General features: G+C 56.2%; 2 protein-coding genes across 7 annotated transcripts in view; one reads left to right on the forward strand and one right to left on the reverse strand.

Moving 5' to 3' along the window:
- CTBP2 (C-terminal binding protein 2) overlaps window positions 1-9,297 on the forward strand; it is a 75,205-nt gene extending 65,908 nt beyond the window's left edge. For both annotated transcript variants that reach the window (XM_037497534.2, XM_037497532.2), the window contains 8 exons: window positions 1,245-1,399; window positions 1,495-1,639; window positions 2,794-3,000; window positions 5,068-5,282; window positions 5,636-5,766; window positions 5,993-6,120; window positions 6,522-6,639; window positions 7,913-9,297. In XM_037497534.2, the coding sequence (XP_037353431.1) occupies window positions 1,245-1,399; window positions 1,495-1,639; window positions 2,794-3,000; window positions 5,068-5,282; window positions 5,636-5,766; window positions 5,993-6,120; window positions 6,522-6,639; window positions 7,913-8,093 (1,280 nt within the window). In that variant the 3' untranslated portion in view covers window positions 8,094-9,297. The remainder of the gene's footprint in view (window positions 1-1,244; window positions 1,400-1,494; window positions 1,640-2,793; window positions 3,001-5,067; window positions 5,283-5,635; window positions 5,767-5,992; window positions 6,121-6,521; window positions 6,640-7,912) is intronic.
- Window positions 6,765-14,981, reverse strand: part of ZRANB1 (zinc finger RANBP2-type containing 1) — a 60,931-nt gene continuing 52,714 nt past the window's right edge. For 3 of the 5 annotated variants that reach the window (XM_054690057.1, XM_037497538.2, XM_037497540.2), the window contains 3 exons: window positions 14,061-14,190; window positions 13,702-13,931; window positions 6,765-12,597 (listed from right to left, as the gene is read on the reverse strand). In XM_054690057.1, coding sequence (XP_054546032.1) covers window positions 12,379-12,597; window positions 13,702-13,931; window positions 14,061-14,190 — 579 coding nt within the window. In that variant the 3' untranslated portion in view covers window positions 6,765-12,378. The remainder of the gene's footprint in view (window positions 12,598-13,701; window positions 13,932-14,060; window positions 14,191-14,981) is intronic. The other 2 variants (XM_054690058.1, XM_037497539.2) reach the window with 2 other exon arrangements.

Here is a 14,981-nt window from a genome sequence, read left to right on the forward strand (position 1 = left end):
AGTTCAAAGAGATGATTGTCCTGAGAGGCGGCAGCTGTGTGTGCGCGCGCGGGCCCCGGGCGAGGCCGAACCGGGTCATGGGGGCACCTCGCCGCGCCCCCCATGTGCACTGCTGGTGGGAACATGGCCACGGCGGGGTGGGGGTGTCCTGGGTAATGAGGCTGGCGGCCAACGAGGAGCCTCGCTCGCCTGGACCCGGGCTGGCCGTCCGCGGAGGGAGAGGAGCCGAGGTGGGCGCAGCCCGGAAAGGGCCTCCCCTCCTGGCGGCCACACGGGGCCATGGGAGCCCCATCAAGCCCAGCGGCCCGGGTGGCCACAGAAGAGGACAGTAGATTGTGTGGGGTGCAGGGGGCACGACGGGGCTGGTTGTGGAGGCCGGGCCGTCCGGACGCCGGGGGCATCTGCTGAGAAACCTTGCAGGCACGTGGTACGGGGCCTGTCGGAAACTTGGGGTGCCCGGAAAGCCATCTCGTCTGTGCTCTATGGCCCCGCACACTTCCTGCCCCCCGCCCACTGGTGGCCGTGCCAGTGCCCGGGTCCCTCCCGCAGCCCAGGACGGGCTGGTACGAGCGGGCGCGCGTTCGTCGGGGCAGCCGGTGGAGACGGGAACGGTTCCGCCGGGGCAGGGTCCCCGCGCCCACCGCTCAGCCCGCAGCCGCGGCGCGTCCCTGGAGCGGCGGGGCTGGTCCGCACGGAACCGCCTGGAGCCCGCGCTCGGGTCGCCGTGGGGAGCGGCCCGGGTCCCCGTCTCACTGCCCGAGCACGTCCATCCGGATGAGCCGGGCCCCTGCCCGGTCCCGGCAGCTCTCCCGGGTTCCAGCCTCTGCGGCAGCCCCTTCCCCACCCCTCAGCCCCCAACTCCTCGCCTGGGCCAGGTGAGGGGCCCTGAGCTGGCCTGGGGCGCCTGTCACCAGGGCTCTCCCCAGGAAGCTCACTCGCCACAGGCACCTTCAGGGGTGCGGTTTGGTTTCATGCCCCGCGCCCCCGTATGTCGGGCGGGCACCCGGTGTGGGCGGGGCGGGGCCAGGGGCCGGGCCTCTCAGGTCTAGGAGCCGGCGGGTGGCCCCTTTGCTGTTCTTGGTGGGGGCGCAGTTGGGGCCCAGGTTCCCCGCAGCAAGCTGCGTCTGCTGTCTGCCGTGTGGGTGGGCTGCACAGGCGCCCCGCCGCCCCCTCAGCCGGAGCCCTGCGGGTTCAGCATGTGGGGGCGGCCCACGGGGTACCCACTGAGTCCCCCTTCCTTGCAGGTATCCGCCCCCAGATCATGAACGGCCCCCTGCACCCCCGCCCCCTGGTGGCGCTGCTGGACGGCAGGGACTGCACCGTGGAGATGCCCATCCTGAAGGACCTGGCCACCGTGGCCTTCTGTGACGCCCAGTCCACGCAGGAGATCCACGAGAAGGTGGGCCCCAGCCGCCCGGCAGCTCCCCACGCCGCTCCCCCCGGGCCCCCCGGCCGGCCACAGGCCCCCAACCCTGTGCTCTGGCCCCGCGGCAGGTCCTGAACGAAGCCGTGGGCGCCATGATGTACCACACCATCACCCTCACCCGGGAGGACCTGGAGAAGTTCAAGGCCCTGCGGGTGATCGTGCGGATAGGCAGCGGCTACGACAACGTGGACATCAAGGCGGCCGGCGAGCTGGGTGAGTGCGGCGCCGGGGAGCGAGTGGACCCCAGAGCCGCTGCCCTGCTGGACTCAGAGGCCCCACCTGGTGCCTGCGGGGCCATCACGCTCGGCCAGCTCCAGAACCAGGTGCCGGGGGGCCGTCCCAGCAGGGGGCGGGGGGCGCAGCTAATCGCCGCCTGTCGCTGTGGGCCAGCCGGGACCCGTCACCCTGCGCCCCTGCCCGTGCACCGGAGCCTTGGCGGGAGCGGCAGGTGGAGGGTGCCGGGCTGCCCTGCTGACCCCAGAGGGGACGAGAAGGCCCTTTTAGGGTAACACCTCTCTGACCGCCGGCCCTGAGCGCGGGCGGGAGGGGGTCTGCCCGAGGGGACAGTAAGGGGGTCCTCCATGCTCCCAACTGTGCTGAGGCTCTGGTGGGCCCGGGAGCCAAGTGATCCACCCCACTCTGAGTCGGGCGCCCACCGCGGCCCCTGGGTCAGCTCAGGTCACACCTGCCGGCATCCCACGCCCCGCCCCGCCGCCCTTCCGGCCCAGCGGCCAGCTGCTTCTCGGGCCTTGTCGGGGATTTTGATTGGGAGTCCCGGCTTTGCTTTAATGGTTTCTTTCCCCGGCTGCATGGGGGGCCATCCAGACCCCCTGGGAGTGGGAGGCGGCCTAAGCGATGCTGTCTGGTTTGATTTTCACAGTGGTACAGGGTGCAGGGTGGGCGGTGGGCGGCCCCCACACAGCCCCAACGCAAGAGGGAGGAGGTCGTTCCCTGCACCCTGGAAGCAGGAGCTGCACGGTGCATGGCCGGCTCTGAGCCTGGTGCTTCCGGGCTCCACTGCCACCCCTTGGGGTGACTGGCCCCCGGCAGGTGAAGGGGTGGCATAGACTCCAGGCCAGTTGCAGCACCCAGAGAGGCGGTGGCTTCCCCCCTCTACCCACTCCTCCGAGCTTTGCTTACAGCCTCAGCGTCGCTCCCGGCCTCTGCGCGGAGACCCTGCTGGGGATGCACGCAGGGGCCGAGTCTCCTGAGCACGCAGCCCGAGGGGCCGTGTCCCCTGGAGCTTGTCCTGCCCAGCGCCACACCCCCACTTCGGGACTGAATAGCCCAACTCTGCCTGCATCTCTCAGCTGTCCCCCCACACAGAATGGGGTTCTCATCACCTGGCTTCACCCCCTCCTCTCCAGGGATCGCCGTGTGCAACATCCCGTCCGCGGCGGTGGAGGAGACGGCCGACTCCACCATCTGCCACATCCTCAACCTGTACCGGAGGAACACGTGGCTGTACCAGGCACTGCGGGAGGGCACCCGGGTCCAGAGCGTCGAGCAGATCCGGGAGGTGGCCTCGGGAGCTGCCCGCATCCGTGGGGAGACGCTGGGCCTCATCGGCTTCGGTATGTGCAGCGACGGCAGCCCGCGGCCCCCCTCGCCAGGGTGGCCCGTCCCCGGGCGCCGCCGTCGCCTGCAGGAGTGTCTCTGGGACACTTGCTGTCCGCTCACCGTCAGGCCTAGCTACGTGCCCGCTGGCTGCCCGGGGCGAGGCTGACACAGGCGCTGGCAGTTAAGCAGAGGCCCAGGCTGGAGAGGCAGCAAGAATCGCGGCCGGGTTGGAGCCGGGTGGTGGCGGCACAGTGAGGTCCCTGGCTTGAAACCCCTCCCAACCCCCCACCGCCCCCTCCCTCCAGCCAGGAGTGGGTGGGGGTGGGTCAGTCACCCAAGGCGAGAAGCAGCTGGTGGCTTCTGGATCGGGATACCAAGGAGGCTGGGCTGGAAAGCCACAGGACGCCGGGGGCGGCAGGGGCTGAAGCGGGGTCACCGCAGTATCTCAGCCCTGCCCCTCACCGGCTCGAGAGCACGAGGAAGCCATTGGACTGCTCTCTGCGAGCTGTAACTCGGGACTGGGAAGCGCCCTCGTGGCCGCCTCTCCAGATTCAAAAAGCCTGAGAAAAATGGGTGGACAGTAAGTGCTGGACTTCCAGCCAAGCTCCAGAGGTGTTTCCCACAAGTACCCCATAAGGCGGGGGGGCCCACTGGACCACGGGAGGGGGAACTGGCTTTCTTCAGGCATGCAGGTCGTTCTGTGCTCTGAAGAAGGTGCCCGGCGTGAGGGTGCCAGGGAAGGATTCCTTGACAAGGACGGATGGAGTATTTACTAGCAATTAAGAACAGCAGGACTGTGGGGGGCCACAGCGCCCTCTGCTGGTGCCCACGCTTCCCCTCACTATGGAGGCCGATTCCTAGAACATTCCTTGGCCTCCGGTGATCTCAGGATGCAGACACTCAGCTTGTGAGGGGTCTGGCCACCTGGTGGCAGCTCGCAGGCAGGACCCCCATAGGGTCCTTCCTTCAGCCAGGCCCTGTCATCTGTCCTGTGGCGACCTTTTCAGCAGATGGAAAGCACCAACCTGCTGCCGGGCCCTCCATCCACCCTCCCGGTCTCTCCACAGCCAGAGCTGGGACGGGGAGAGGAGAGGTCCTGGCTGTCCCACTGCCCCCCCGGGGGTGCTGGCTTCTCCGAGCGTGGCTCAGGCTGCAGTGGCGGGGCCGGGGATGGGTGGCACTCAGGACAGCCTCCGAGTCAAGCGCATGGGCTGACGTCTGAAGAAAAGGCAGCCGTGGTGACAGTGTCTAAGGAAACAGCCGGTTCTCCTCCCAGGCTGGGTGCTGACTTAGCAGGTCACAGACCGTCACTGGGGTGCCTAAGATCAGGAAGTGTCTGAAGAGGACACCAGTGACAAGACTAGGGTTTGTTAAATTGAGAGACTCGCCGTCAGAACGAGCAGTCAGGCCGGCCAAGGGTGCGGTGAGAGACGCGCAGGAGCTCCCTGTCCCGCCCACCAGCTGCCCTCCCAGGGGCGTGGCTGGAGGTCTCCTGCAGCTGTCCCTCTTGGCTAGGCTGGCCCTCTGGACAACTGACCGTGGCCCTCAGCAAGTCACCATTAAACTGCCGTCCAGCCAGAGGGGACCCTTCCGCGGCGTCCTGTGGGCAGCACTTTGGCGTAAAGATGTGCTGTGTGCTCTACCCACTATCCTCCGCCCCTCAGCACACGGTGTGCCCGTCTGAAGGCTCCCTGTGGGCGTGGTCTGGAAACCAGGCCCACACTGGGCCTGCGGCATAAAAAACGCAGAAACGCAGAGATGGCTACAAAGGGGGCTTTCTGGGGATGGTGGAGCAGCAAACTTTTCTGTTGCATTTGAAAAAAACAGGTGGCCAAGACAGGCAACAGGCATCGCAGGCCTCACCCAGGACGCTTGGCCTGGCTGCAGCCCAGCGAACTGGGAGAGGCGCTGGCCGTGGCCCCTGAAGCGCACAGCCAGCGGTACGGCGGGCGCCGGCTCCGCGTCCCAGGAACCAGAAGCAGAGGGCCAGAGCTGGGGCGCCTCACACCGCCGGGCATGGGGCCCCGAGTGCCCGCGACGGACTGTGGCCGCGCTCACCTGGACGCTCTCTCTCTGCACAGGTCGCACGGGGCAGGCAGTCGCTGTTCGAGCCAAGGCCTTTGGATTCAGCGTCATCTTTTATGACCCCTACTTGCAGGATGGGATCGAGCGGTCCCTGGGCGTGCAGAGGGTCTACACCCTACAGGACTTACTGTACCAGAGCGACTGCGTCTCCTTGCACTGTAATCTCAACGAGCATAACCACCACCTCATCAACGACTTTACCATAAAGCAGGTAACTTGCAGTGCAAGCCCTCGCGCGAGCAAGCCACTGTGGAGGCCCCAGGGAATGGGAAGTGCCCCCCTGCACATGACTGAGCAGAAGGAAGGCCCCAGGAAGACGTGGGAGCTGAGTCAAGCCAGGGGCCCGGCCTCAGCCTGGCTGCCGAGAAACCACAAGCAGGGGACGGGCCACAGGGCGGACCTTCCCGCCACGCGGCCCCGGGATCCCCGGCCTCCTGCCGGCAGGGACGCTGCGCTCCCGCCCCCAGACCGCAACACACATCCGCACCGACAGAGGGACCCTGGCCTGTCTTCCTCAAACGTGGGTGCGAGCGTTCCCATGTAACAGCTCCTCTCCCCCCGCAGATGAGACAAGGCGCCTTCCTCGTGAATGCCGCCCGCGGGGGACTGGTGGACGAGAAGGCCTTAGCCCAAGCCCTCAAGGAAGGCAGGATACGGGGGGCGGCCCTCGACGTGCACGAGTCGGAGCCTTTCAGGTGGGCCTGCAGGCTGAGGGGACCCTCCCCCCAACTCAGCACTTTCCTTACTTCCTCTGATTCCTCCTGCCCCTCATCACACCTCTGACAAGCATGCTCCTAAGTTCCCGAGCCAAGGAGCCGCCGCGCGGGCGTGTCCAGGCACCAGCCTACGGGGTCCAGCACTCCCTGGGGGTGGCCGTGCGCGCGACTTTTGTCATTGACTGTGATCTTTACATTTTTCTAGCTTTGCTCAGGGTCCCTTGAAAGACGCACCGAATCTCATCTGTACGCCCCACACGGCCTGGTACAGTGAGCAGGCCTCGCTCGAGATGAGGGAGGCCGCCGCCACCGAGATCCGCCGGGCCATCACAGGTGAGCCCCCGCGCAGCTCGGCTAGCGTGCTCCCGGGGCCTGCTGTGGGCAGGCCTTTTAAGGGTGACCTTAAATTTTGAATGAGTTGGTTTTGTAGGAGCCCTGACTAAATTTTGATGGAAACCAATTCCCCCAGGTACAAGGTAACTTACGCCTGAGCCGGGGAGGGGTTAGGGGCCGGGAGTGAGGACCGACGGCCTCTGCTCTTCTAGTGCAGAATTAGCCCGGTGCTCGTTGGAGTGGTTCCTGGAATATTTCGCTTTTTTCGAGAATCAAAGGGCCAGCCCTTCTCACAGGCCAGGGGCTTGGCCGCTAGACGGGCGGCAGGGTAAACGTAAAGGTTGCTTTCCCGATGCCCCTGGAGTCCAGACACACAGGATGCCTTTTCATCACCTCGCCAGGTCGCATCCCGGAGAGCTTAAGGAACTGTGTGAACAAGGAATTCTTTGTCACCACAGCCCCCTGGTCAGTAATAGACCAGCAAGCGATTCATCCGGAACTCAATGGTGCCACGTACAGGTGAGGCGCGGGCGGGAGCCAGCCGGGCCGGTGTCTGGGAGTTAGACTCACTGCGGTTCTTCCAGTGCCTCAGCTCAAGGGCAGATATGCTCTTGGGGGTATAGTCCGGAATCAGCTCCTGTTGGAAAGGGGGTGGGTGAGGCGTGTCGTGCCCCCTCTCCGATGGGACGGGACATTATGCCAGGGCTCGCCTTTGCTTCCATGCAGCTCGCCCATCTCGGGAGGGTGCCCTGATAGGGGAGGGCAGAGCTGGATTTGATGCTCTGCTGGTTCCCGGGGGTCTCTCCTCTCACATTTGGGTGCCAGGGAGCTAGATTCTCCTGTATTGAGGGGAGAAGCTGCAGCCCGAGCCCCAGAGGGAAGTTTTGCTTGCGCTTGCTGGTGCTAGGGCTGCCTGCATTTTGTAGAATTGTTAGCAGTTTCCAGCCACCGCTGCCCATTGCACCCACGTCCCCAGGCAGGCCCATAGCCCAGTGCCACCTGGACCTAGAGCTGGGCAGGGTGGCGGCGTGCACTTTAAGTGACGGAGCCACGGCGGAGGAAGCCATGCTGTGGCTTCCTCCGGCACATTCTGTGACGGTCCCACTCTGGGTACTCCCAAGTATCACTCCTGGAGCCAGCGCCCCAGTCCCACTCAGGGAGGCTGGTGACCTTCTAGAGGCCCCTGGGTTGCTCATGCACAAGGCCGTGTTTCTCCTGGAGAGGGCTTGAGTTTTTCACAGGCCGGGATGGCTTTCGCCATCTCCTCACCCTCTGTAAACAGCTGGGTGCCTTCGATTCCAAAGCACCTGCCTCAGGACAGCTCCCTCCCCACAATGTTGCCACACACGGAGTCACACTGGTGCACGGAAGCCTGTGCTCTGGAGGTGGCAGCTGCCACTGCTCACACACAGCGACGCCTCTGCCTGAGAGAGAAGACAGGCGCACAGGCCCCTCCAGGTATCCTAGGTGGTCTCCGAGCCCCGCACCCTGTCACGGCTGCAGCATGAGGTGGTTTGGCGCGCCAGCCTGGGGAGAAGCCTCCCTGAGTATTTAGGGAAGTCATGAGGGCAGTCGGTGTGAGAACTGATCCTTTTCTCTGGCAACTCGGAAACAACGGGTCATTCTGCAGGGGCGCCTCCCGCCAGGTGCCACAGCACCCGCCAGCGGGGGTGGCCCAGTACTCTGACTGGACTAGTCGCATCTGTGATGAGCAGGCGCTGCTTTAGATTAAAAGCTGGAGTCCTCTGCTCCTCCGCCAGGGCAGTCACGGCCTTTCCTCCCTGTTCCTCAGATACCCGCCGGGCATCGTGGGCGTGGCTCCAGGAGGACTTCCAGCCGCCATGGAAGGGATCATCCCCGGAGGCATCCCGGTGACTCACAACCTCCCCACCGTGGCACACCCTTCCCAAGCCCCCTCGCCCAACCAGCCCACAAAACACGGGGACAATCGGGAGCACCCCAACGAGCAATAGCAGACGGTGACAAAAGGTATCATTCAGATAAACCTGGGACCAAGAGACGGTGAAAAGAGATGAACTACTAGAAGAGGAAGGAAGAAACGTGACAGGCTTTTTACCTGATTCTGGACATACGCATCACTGACGCTGCAGTGCTAGAACTACAAGAGCTAGAAGCCGTGACGTGGGCAAACTGAAGGTGGCGTCTGCTTCCTGAAGAGCTGAAAGACTAGGACGTGATTTATTAACGACCAACTTCTGTTATTGTGTGTTAAGTTTCTCATCTGTGCATCAAATCACAAAGAATAAATAGATCTTTTTCCTTTACCGGTCCCTGGGGCACAGCAGGTGAACACCTTGCTCTAGAATGTTGCATCAAGAGTTCCAAACATCAAAATAAAAAATATTAAGAGGAAATCCCCATCCTGTGACTTGAGTCCCTTCGGTCCACGGGGGCTGGTGACCTCTTTTGCTAATAGGAAGATAAAATTACTATGAAATGGGGAGCAAACTGTTTGCCTGTGTTCTAGACCTCCGGCAGCACAGGACTGGCGCCGGTGCGGGCTCGCACAGAGAAACTCCCCACCTGAACTGCGTACTGAGCGGGCGAGTTGGCTGAGTTCAGTAACACCCTCTGATGATGCAAAAAAAAAAAAAAAAAAAAAAAAAAGTATTAAGTTTCACAAGCTGTTTGTACTCAAATATATTTTCTCAGTTTCAGATCCTCAGCTATTTTATTGAGTGGAGAGTCTTGAACTTGAAAGGGTTCAAGAAGAATAATGTTGCATTTCCTTATGTCTCAGGAAACACTTTTTATGGTAACTTGTCAGATTGTCTATGAACAAACCCACTTTTTTAGACATTGATAAAGTTCTTTTCTTCACGTGATATTTTATACAAGAACACTTCAGGTGTGTTATTAGATGTGACTGATTTTAACAAATCCTATTAGATTTGTATCAACTAGTTTCATGTTATATTCATAGTCTTTTGTGAGTCATCGCCTTTTTGTTTAAAAGATGGCCTATTTTGAGCCTTTGTAGAGGTACATTCCTGTTTTTGTGACAAAAAAAAAAAAACCTTTAAAACTGTCCCAAACAGAATAATAATGGCTATCAGAAATGTTTTGTTTTAGTGTGAGTTACCGTTACTGTATTTGTTTATTGTAAAGGTGGACATTTAGCGTTCAGTGCAGTTTTCAATAAAAAGTAATAAAAATCTGTTAAGTTCTGAAGTTCAAGTACATCTCACCAATGTAACCGTCTCGAGATGTTAAAGGCAACCACGTTTTCAATTAGTCAATTGTTCTTTATGACCAGGGTTCAAATCGGACCAATCCTTTCCTACCAGCCTCATCTACAAGTAGATTTAAATGTTGACATGCATCTAATGTGACAGTTCAGTTGCGAAGTCAAAACCTCTCAGAGTCCATGGAGTTAAAAACTAAGTCAAGAAGGCCAACATTAAGAATTTCGATATTAATTTACCAGAGCCAAAATACCTGAACGCAAATATTAATTCAGATGAAGTAAAACTCAAAAAAAAGACATCAGTCATTTTCTATGTTAAGAAATTTAACTTGACTTAATGGCCTTTTAAAACAGCATCAAAAACCTCTTTGTACTAGAGACGTCTTAAGTGTCCATTAAGTCCAGCATCTCCAGGCATCAATCCCTGAGCCTTCCCGTCTAATTAAAATATTCAGGGCATGTTAAAGCATCATCATCACCTGTGTTACGGTGAAGTCCCCTCCAAATTCCCACAAAAAGTTACTGGGGGAGAGAGCACGGCTACTGACCTATCCTCCAGGAGTTACACGTTATCTTCCTAAGTGCTTGTCAAGTAGCAGCCAATGATGAGGGTGAAATGTGCAGGAAACATAGTCCCCAGCCATCCACGAGCAGCAGCAGCCCCTAGCAAAGACTAGGCCTCAGACACGATGCGCCTAAGAGTCAAACATCAACAGGCAGGTCCAATTCCATGATGCACCTGGGTTTTGTTTAATTAGAACAGAAAACACCACAATGTATTTCTCCCTAGGAGAAAAAAAACCAGTAAGTCTGTACAGAGTCAACCAAAAGACATTCACGTCTGTCACCCAGCAGCATAGACTCTTCCAGGAAGGACCGCATACTCTATTCTTGCTTATTTATGGCTGTTCAATAGTTCAAGAGCTTAACAGAGCATTGGATCACCCAAAATCTTAGCTTGCAGCAGTCTATGTCCTATGCAAACCATCCAAAGCCCCAGCCCTATCTGGAGCCTAGGAAATGGAAGTCTCTAATGCCTTCTCGCAGGGAATAATGCTGTACTGTTCAGCCAGATGTGGTCAGGATCGCTGATGATAATAAAAACCACCTGGAGGGCAGCAACGCTCAGACCGACCACAACACACAGAGGCCGGGAACCCAGCCTGTCCTTCCTGACAGCACTGGCTGCAGTGGAGAACAAAGGATAGACACTTTCCCCTCCGACGTTCTCTCTGGCTTCTTCAACTAGGAGGGTAGTTTCTGTTTAACAGACAACTAACTAGAACAGGAGCGGTGCCCACGGAAGAGATGTTCCTATACACGGAGCAAAGTTATTAGAGATGCTACTACACTAAGGAGTGAGAATGGCAGCCTTTTGAGAAACCTGATCAATTACTGATCAAAGTGAAAGCAAACCAGTAAATTTGCAATAAAACATTAACCACTATGAACGGTTTTTAACATTGACCATTATATCAAAGTTCATTTATATGGACTCAACTTGCCAGTGTTTTCCTGCAAGGTTTTGCATGCGGTAAAAGTAGATCAGCCTGGAAGCACCTTTTCAGGAGTGTTCGAAAGGGGAGGAAATTGACGCCCCTTGTACTTCTCCGTTTTGTCGTATTCTGGCCCTAAGTCTGAGGCTGTGTGCAGTCTTGTCATCTGGTTAGAGCTTAGAAGAAAACAAATAGTTAAAAGGTTTTCACAGCCTTTTCTCATCAAAGGGAAGGAAAAACTGTGTGTGTCTACACATAGACACACACACAACACGTATACATGGGGCTTCTTTCCAAATCCTTTCCCATTAATAGTTAACAAAGCGCTAATCAGGACACTAAGTCTGTGTTCCTGAGATAGGTGTGAAATTTTTCTCCAGTAGTGAATGTATACCTGAAGTGGTCAAATAATACTTTTTATAAAATGTTCTACGACTATACTTAAGTTAAAATAAAGATGGCCACAATTAACCAACATGCAAAAACTCTCAGACCACTCACTGAGAAACTCCTTATGCAGTGCATTTACCACTTCACTGCATTTTGGAAATCTTTTTATTCTGTACTGAACTGATTTCCCGATGAGCCAGAGCAGAGGCACCCTTCCTAGCACAGCCCGCTTGGCACAGAATTGATGAAAGAGCAAGTCCACAGCACTTTTGCACGGTGATCCAGGAATACATTGTCAATGGAGTAAATTCCACACAATTCATTTTGTTATAAATGGAGGCTCCCCCAATGTACATCCAGGGGGTACTTCACCAGCAGACTGTGGCCAGGAGTAAGGGCTAAGAACCCTTATTTTAAAGGTACTCTTTAAACAAATTAATACCTAAATACTGAAAAGGGGTATATCAGAAAACCTGAAAGACAAAATAACAGAAACCAAAATCCCTTGCAAAAAAGGGAGCAATGTCTATATGAAGTTCACTCAATAAAAAATTCTTATTTTCCTTGCAGTTTGTTCCTTAAAGATTTAATTTTATTTTATTGGGCACAACAGGGACTAAATTATTAATAAAATAAAAAGCTTGTTTATTTTTGTTTTGCTGTGGATAATTTGTACAAAAAGATTCCAAGTCTCTGGTGAACTCTGGTGAGACTTAATGTAAAATGGATCTCTTAAGATGGAAGTAGAATGCCAGGTTCTACTTGAAAAAAGAAGATCTCAAAGGAACAAAGAGGCATCTGCCATGTGCTTTTGTAGGTGCCCGTGCTGGGAAGAACTTCTGATAATATGAGGATGCTGGCACAACTTTTCCTATTACACAACTTCTTACACAACCACATGCGTTACTTTATAGACAGATTTACAATTTGAAAGGGAAAAAGTTCTGTCTTAATAAAATTAGTTTTTTACAAACTGGAGTCCAAACAAAGTTTTCTGTCCTCACGCAGCAGATGCAGCCTCCTCTCGGGGTGTGGATCGAGGCGCCCTCGCGCAGACCCTCCAGCTGGGCTGGTTCCAGGCCGTGCACTCTGCTTGGAGGGCCACACTCACTTTGGGGTCACCACAGTGCCAATACCTTGGTCTTCTGCTCTCTGATTTGTTTTTTATTCATCTTCATCATCTTCATCTTCCTCGCCATCAGACAGGGATGTACAAGGTCGGATCTGTCGGTAACGGTCGAGCCATTTTTCCACCATCTGCGTGACCAGGGGGTGGTTTCGCCGCCGGGAGCTTTTCTGCATGGCAACAAGCACCCCCCCCTCGGTCACACAGCAGTCCAGCCACTCCCTGAGCAGTTTTTCCTGCTGTTCCTCATTCCCTAGCTTTTAGAGGAATGTGAAGAAAAGGGAAGATAATACGACAGATCAGAAACGTGATAGGAAAAATTCAACAGAAATCTACTGCTGCTGTGAACATGGGTAACAGGGCCAAAGTAACAAACTTTTTAACATGGTTTCAAACTCAACAGTTTTATGATTCAAATCCAGCTTCCGGTGTTAAGTGGAAAAGACATCAGGGGAACATTCACAGAAAAACCCAAAGCAAAGAACCACCCAGTCAGGTGCTTTGATGTAACAGCAGAAAGCAAGTATTCTCTCACAAACTGTTCCTGGCGAAGAAAAGCCAGGTCTAAGTCACAGCTTCAAACATATGACAAGGTAAGTGCACCCTGTGAATTACGTGCAGACTGATGTTGCAAAAATTATGGTCTGGATTTTTTTTCTTAATGTGGTTATAAATGTTTTATGATTACTAGTATATCAAATAAAAATCCAATAGTTTTATAAGAATATGGGTTTTCTGAGTGTTCTTGCATGCATTCTCACCACCTTCGTCCCTTAACCCCCAGCCTCCACCGACAATGCTCTCCCCCTTGGTATTCCTGTGCCGGCCACTGCCGGGCATCTGCTCTCGACCCACAGCCAGCACGGACAAACCAACACAGCTGCTCAGCAGAGCAAGAACCAAAGCTTTCAAAGGCCAGTGATGAGCCTCTGAACCCTGCCCCGCCCCCAGCCCCTCAGCCTCCTCCCTCCCTCTGTCCACACACCACAAACTACACTGGCCTCCCAATCCCTTCTAGAACTCTCCCCACAGCTCCCTCGAGTGTTACTGCGGTCATGCCCTCGCCGCCCCGCTCAAGCCACAGCACCCCCACGACCCCGAGCACCACCCGCCCGTCGTCTTCCTTTGCTTTTTCCCCTTGGTCCTCGCTCCTGCCTGCCAAGGGGCTTTCATCTTCACATCACTGCTGCAGCCCACAACACACATCCCACTCAGAGTCGGGCGGTGTGTACAGAGTGAGTGGCTACCGCCCAAGTCCACGACGTGCCGGCCATGCGACGACAGCCCCTGGCAGGCGGCCGGGGCGCGTTCTGGCCGGCATCGCTCCCTCCAAGCGGGCAGCGAGGACGACGCGCACCCACCTCCTGAGCAGAGAGAAAGTGCACGTGCAGTAGCTTCCTCTCGCTGTCCACCAGGGGCAGGAAGGTGATGGTCACGTCGTCGTCCGTGTGCAGGTTCGCCCCAGCGCCGCGGCCGCCATAGCCGTCGTTTTCCATGGCGACCAGAGCAGAGAAGTGGCCCCGTGTGTAGCCCAGAGCAATCGGGCTTTTCCAGCAAAAACTCTGTTCCCACAATAAGGGCAAATAGACACCTGCAGAGAGGGAAGAACGCCGAGGCGAGACGTCAGCGTGCCAGCCAGAGCGCTCGACCGTAGCCTCCCCACCGCAAGCTGCGTGGTAGGAAGCAGGGGCCTCTGAAAACACCGCAGAGAGTGACTCACCTTGAAACCGAGTATATCCTAGGGTCTCTCCCCGGAAACTCTTGTAGTATTTCACGCCATAGACTATAATTGGCCGTCTAAGAATGTGCGCAAGTACAAAAATGTGCGTCTGCTCCAAACTTGCTCCCGGCTATGCGAGATAGAAGAGAAGAAAGCAGTGTCACTTTGAAATATTTATTGCCTGCCAAGAAAACCAAAGCCTATCCTCCCCAGCACAGATTTTTAAAAATTGTATCGTCAAGTTAAAGAAGCATTTGATGTCTCCGGCAGCCAAGGCCAGCAAATCTGTAAAGGAATGTGTAAGGTAGCTTCACTGCCCAACTCAAGAACCAAACAGATCTGGATTAATACTGAATTCGGGAACAAGGCGTCCAGACAGCAGGGGCTTCTTGACTGGCCCATCACCACCTGGCTGCACTACCTATGAAAAGCACTTTGACAGCAGGTCCTTCTGCGTGAAGAGACAGTGCGAACTTTACAACTTTACACAGGTCTGCCTTCCACTGCAAGCGTTCTACCAGCATATTTCCAGGACCCGTATAAACAGACCTCAGCTATGAAGCAGCCACTGTAAATCCTGCCCAAGGGGTGCAGACAGGAGACACACCCTTCTGGGGGTCAGATGAATGACAGGGCTTTCTGCAAAGAAATGGAGTGGTTTCTGGTACACAGCTGGGCTTCACCCTGCTGTATAGTGAATGTGTGTCACAAAACAGAACACGACACCTGAGTCTAAGAGGGACAGCGCCAAGCTCCCCTTTACTCGTTCCATGCCCCTCGTTGGAAATCCCTCCCGTCCACGGCTCCTGCTGCTTGGCTAACATCAGGTGAATGAATGCACCGAAGACGCCCTAGGTAGGGAGCCTGGTAAAGATTAGGATTTGTTGGCCAGGGCCTGACCGCTCAGCTCCAGCATGAGTG

Source organism: Talpa occidentalis, unplaced genomic scaffold, assembly GCF_014898055.3.
Source record: "Talpa occidentalis isolate TD23 unplaced genomic scaffold, MPIMG_talOcc4v2.1 talOcc4.8, whole genome shotgun sequence".
NCBI classification, from domain to species: Eukaryota; Metazoa; Chordata; class Mammalia; order Eulipotyphla; family Talpidae; genus Talpa; species Talpa occidentalis.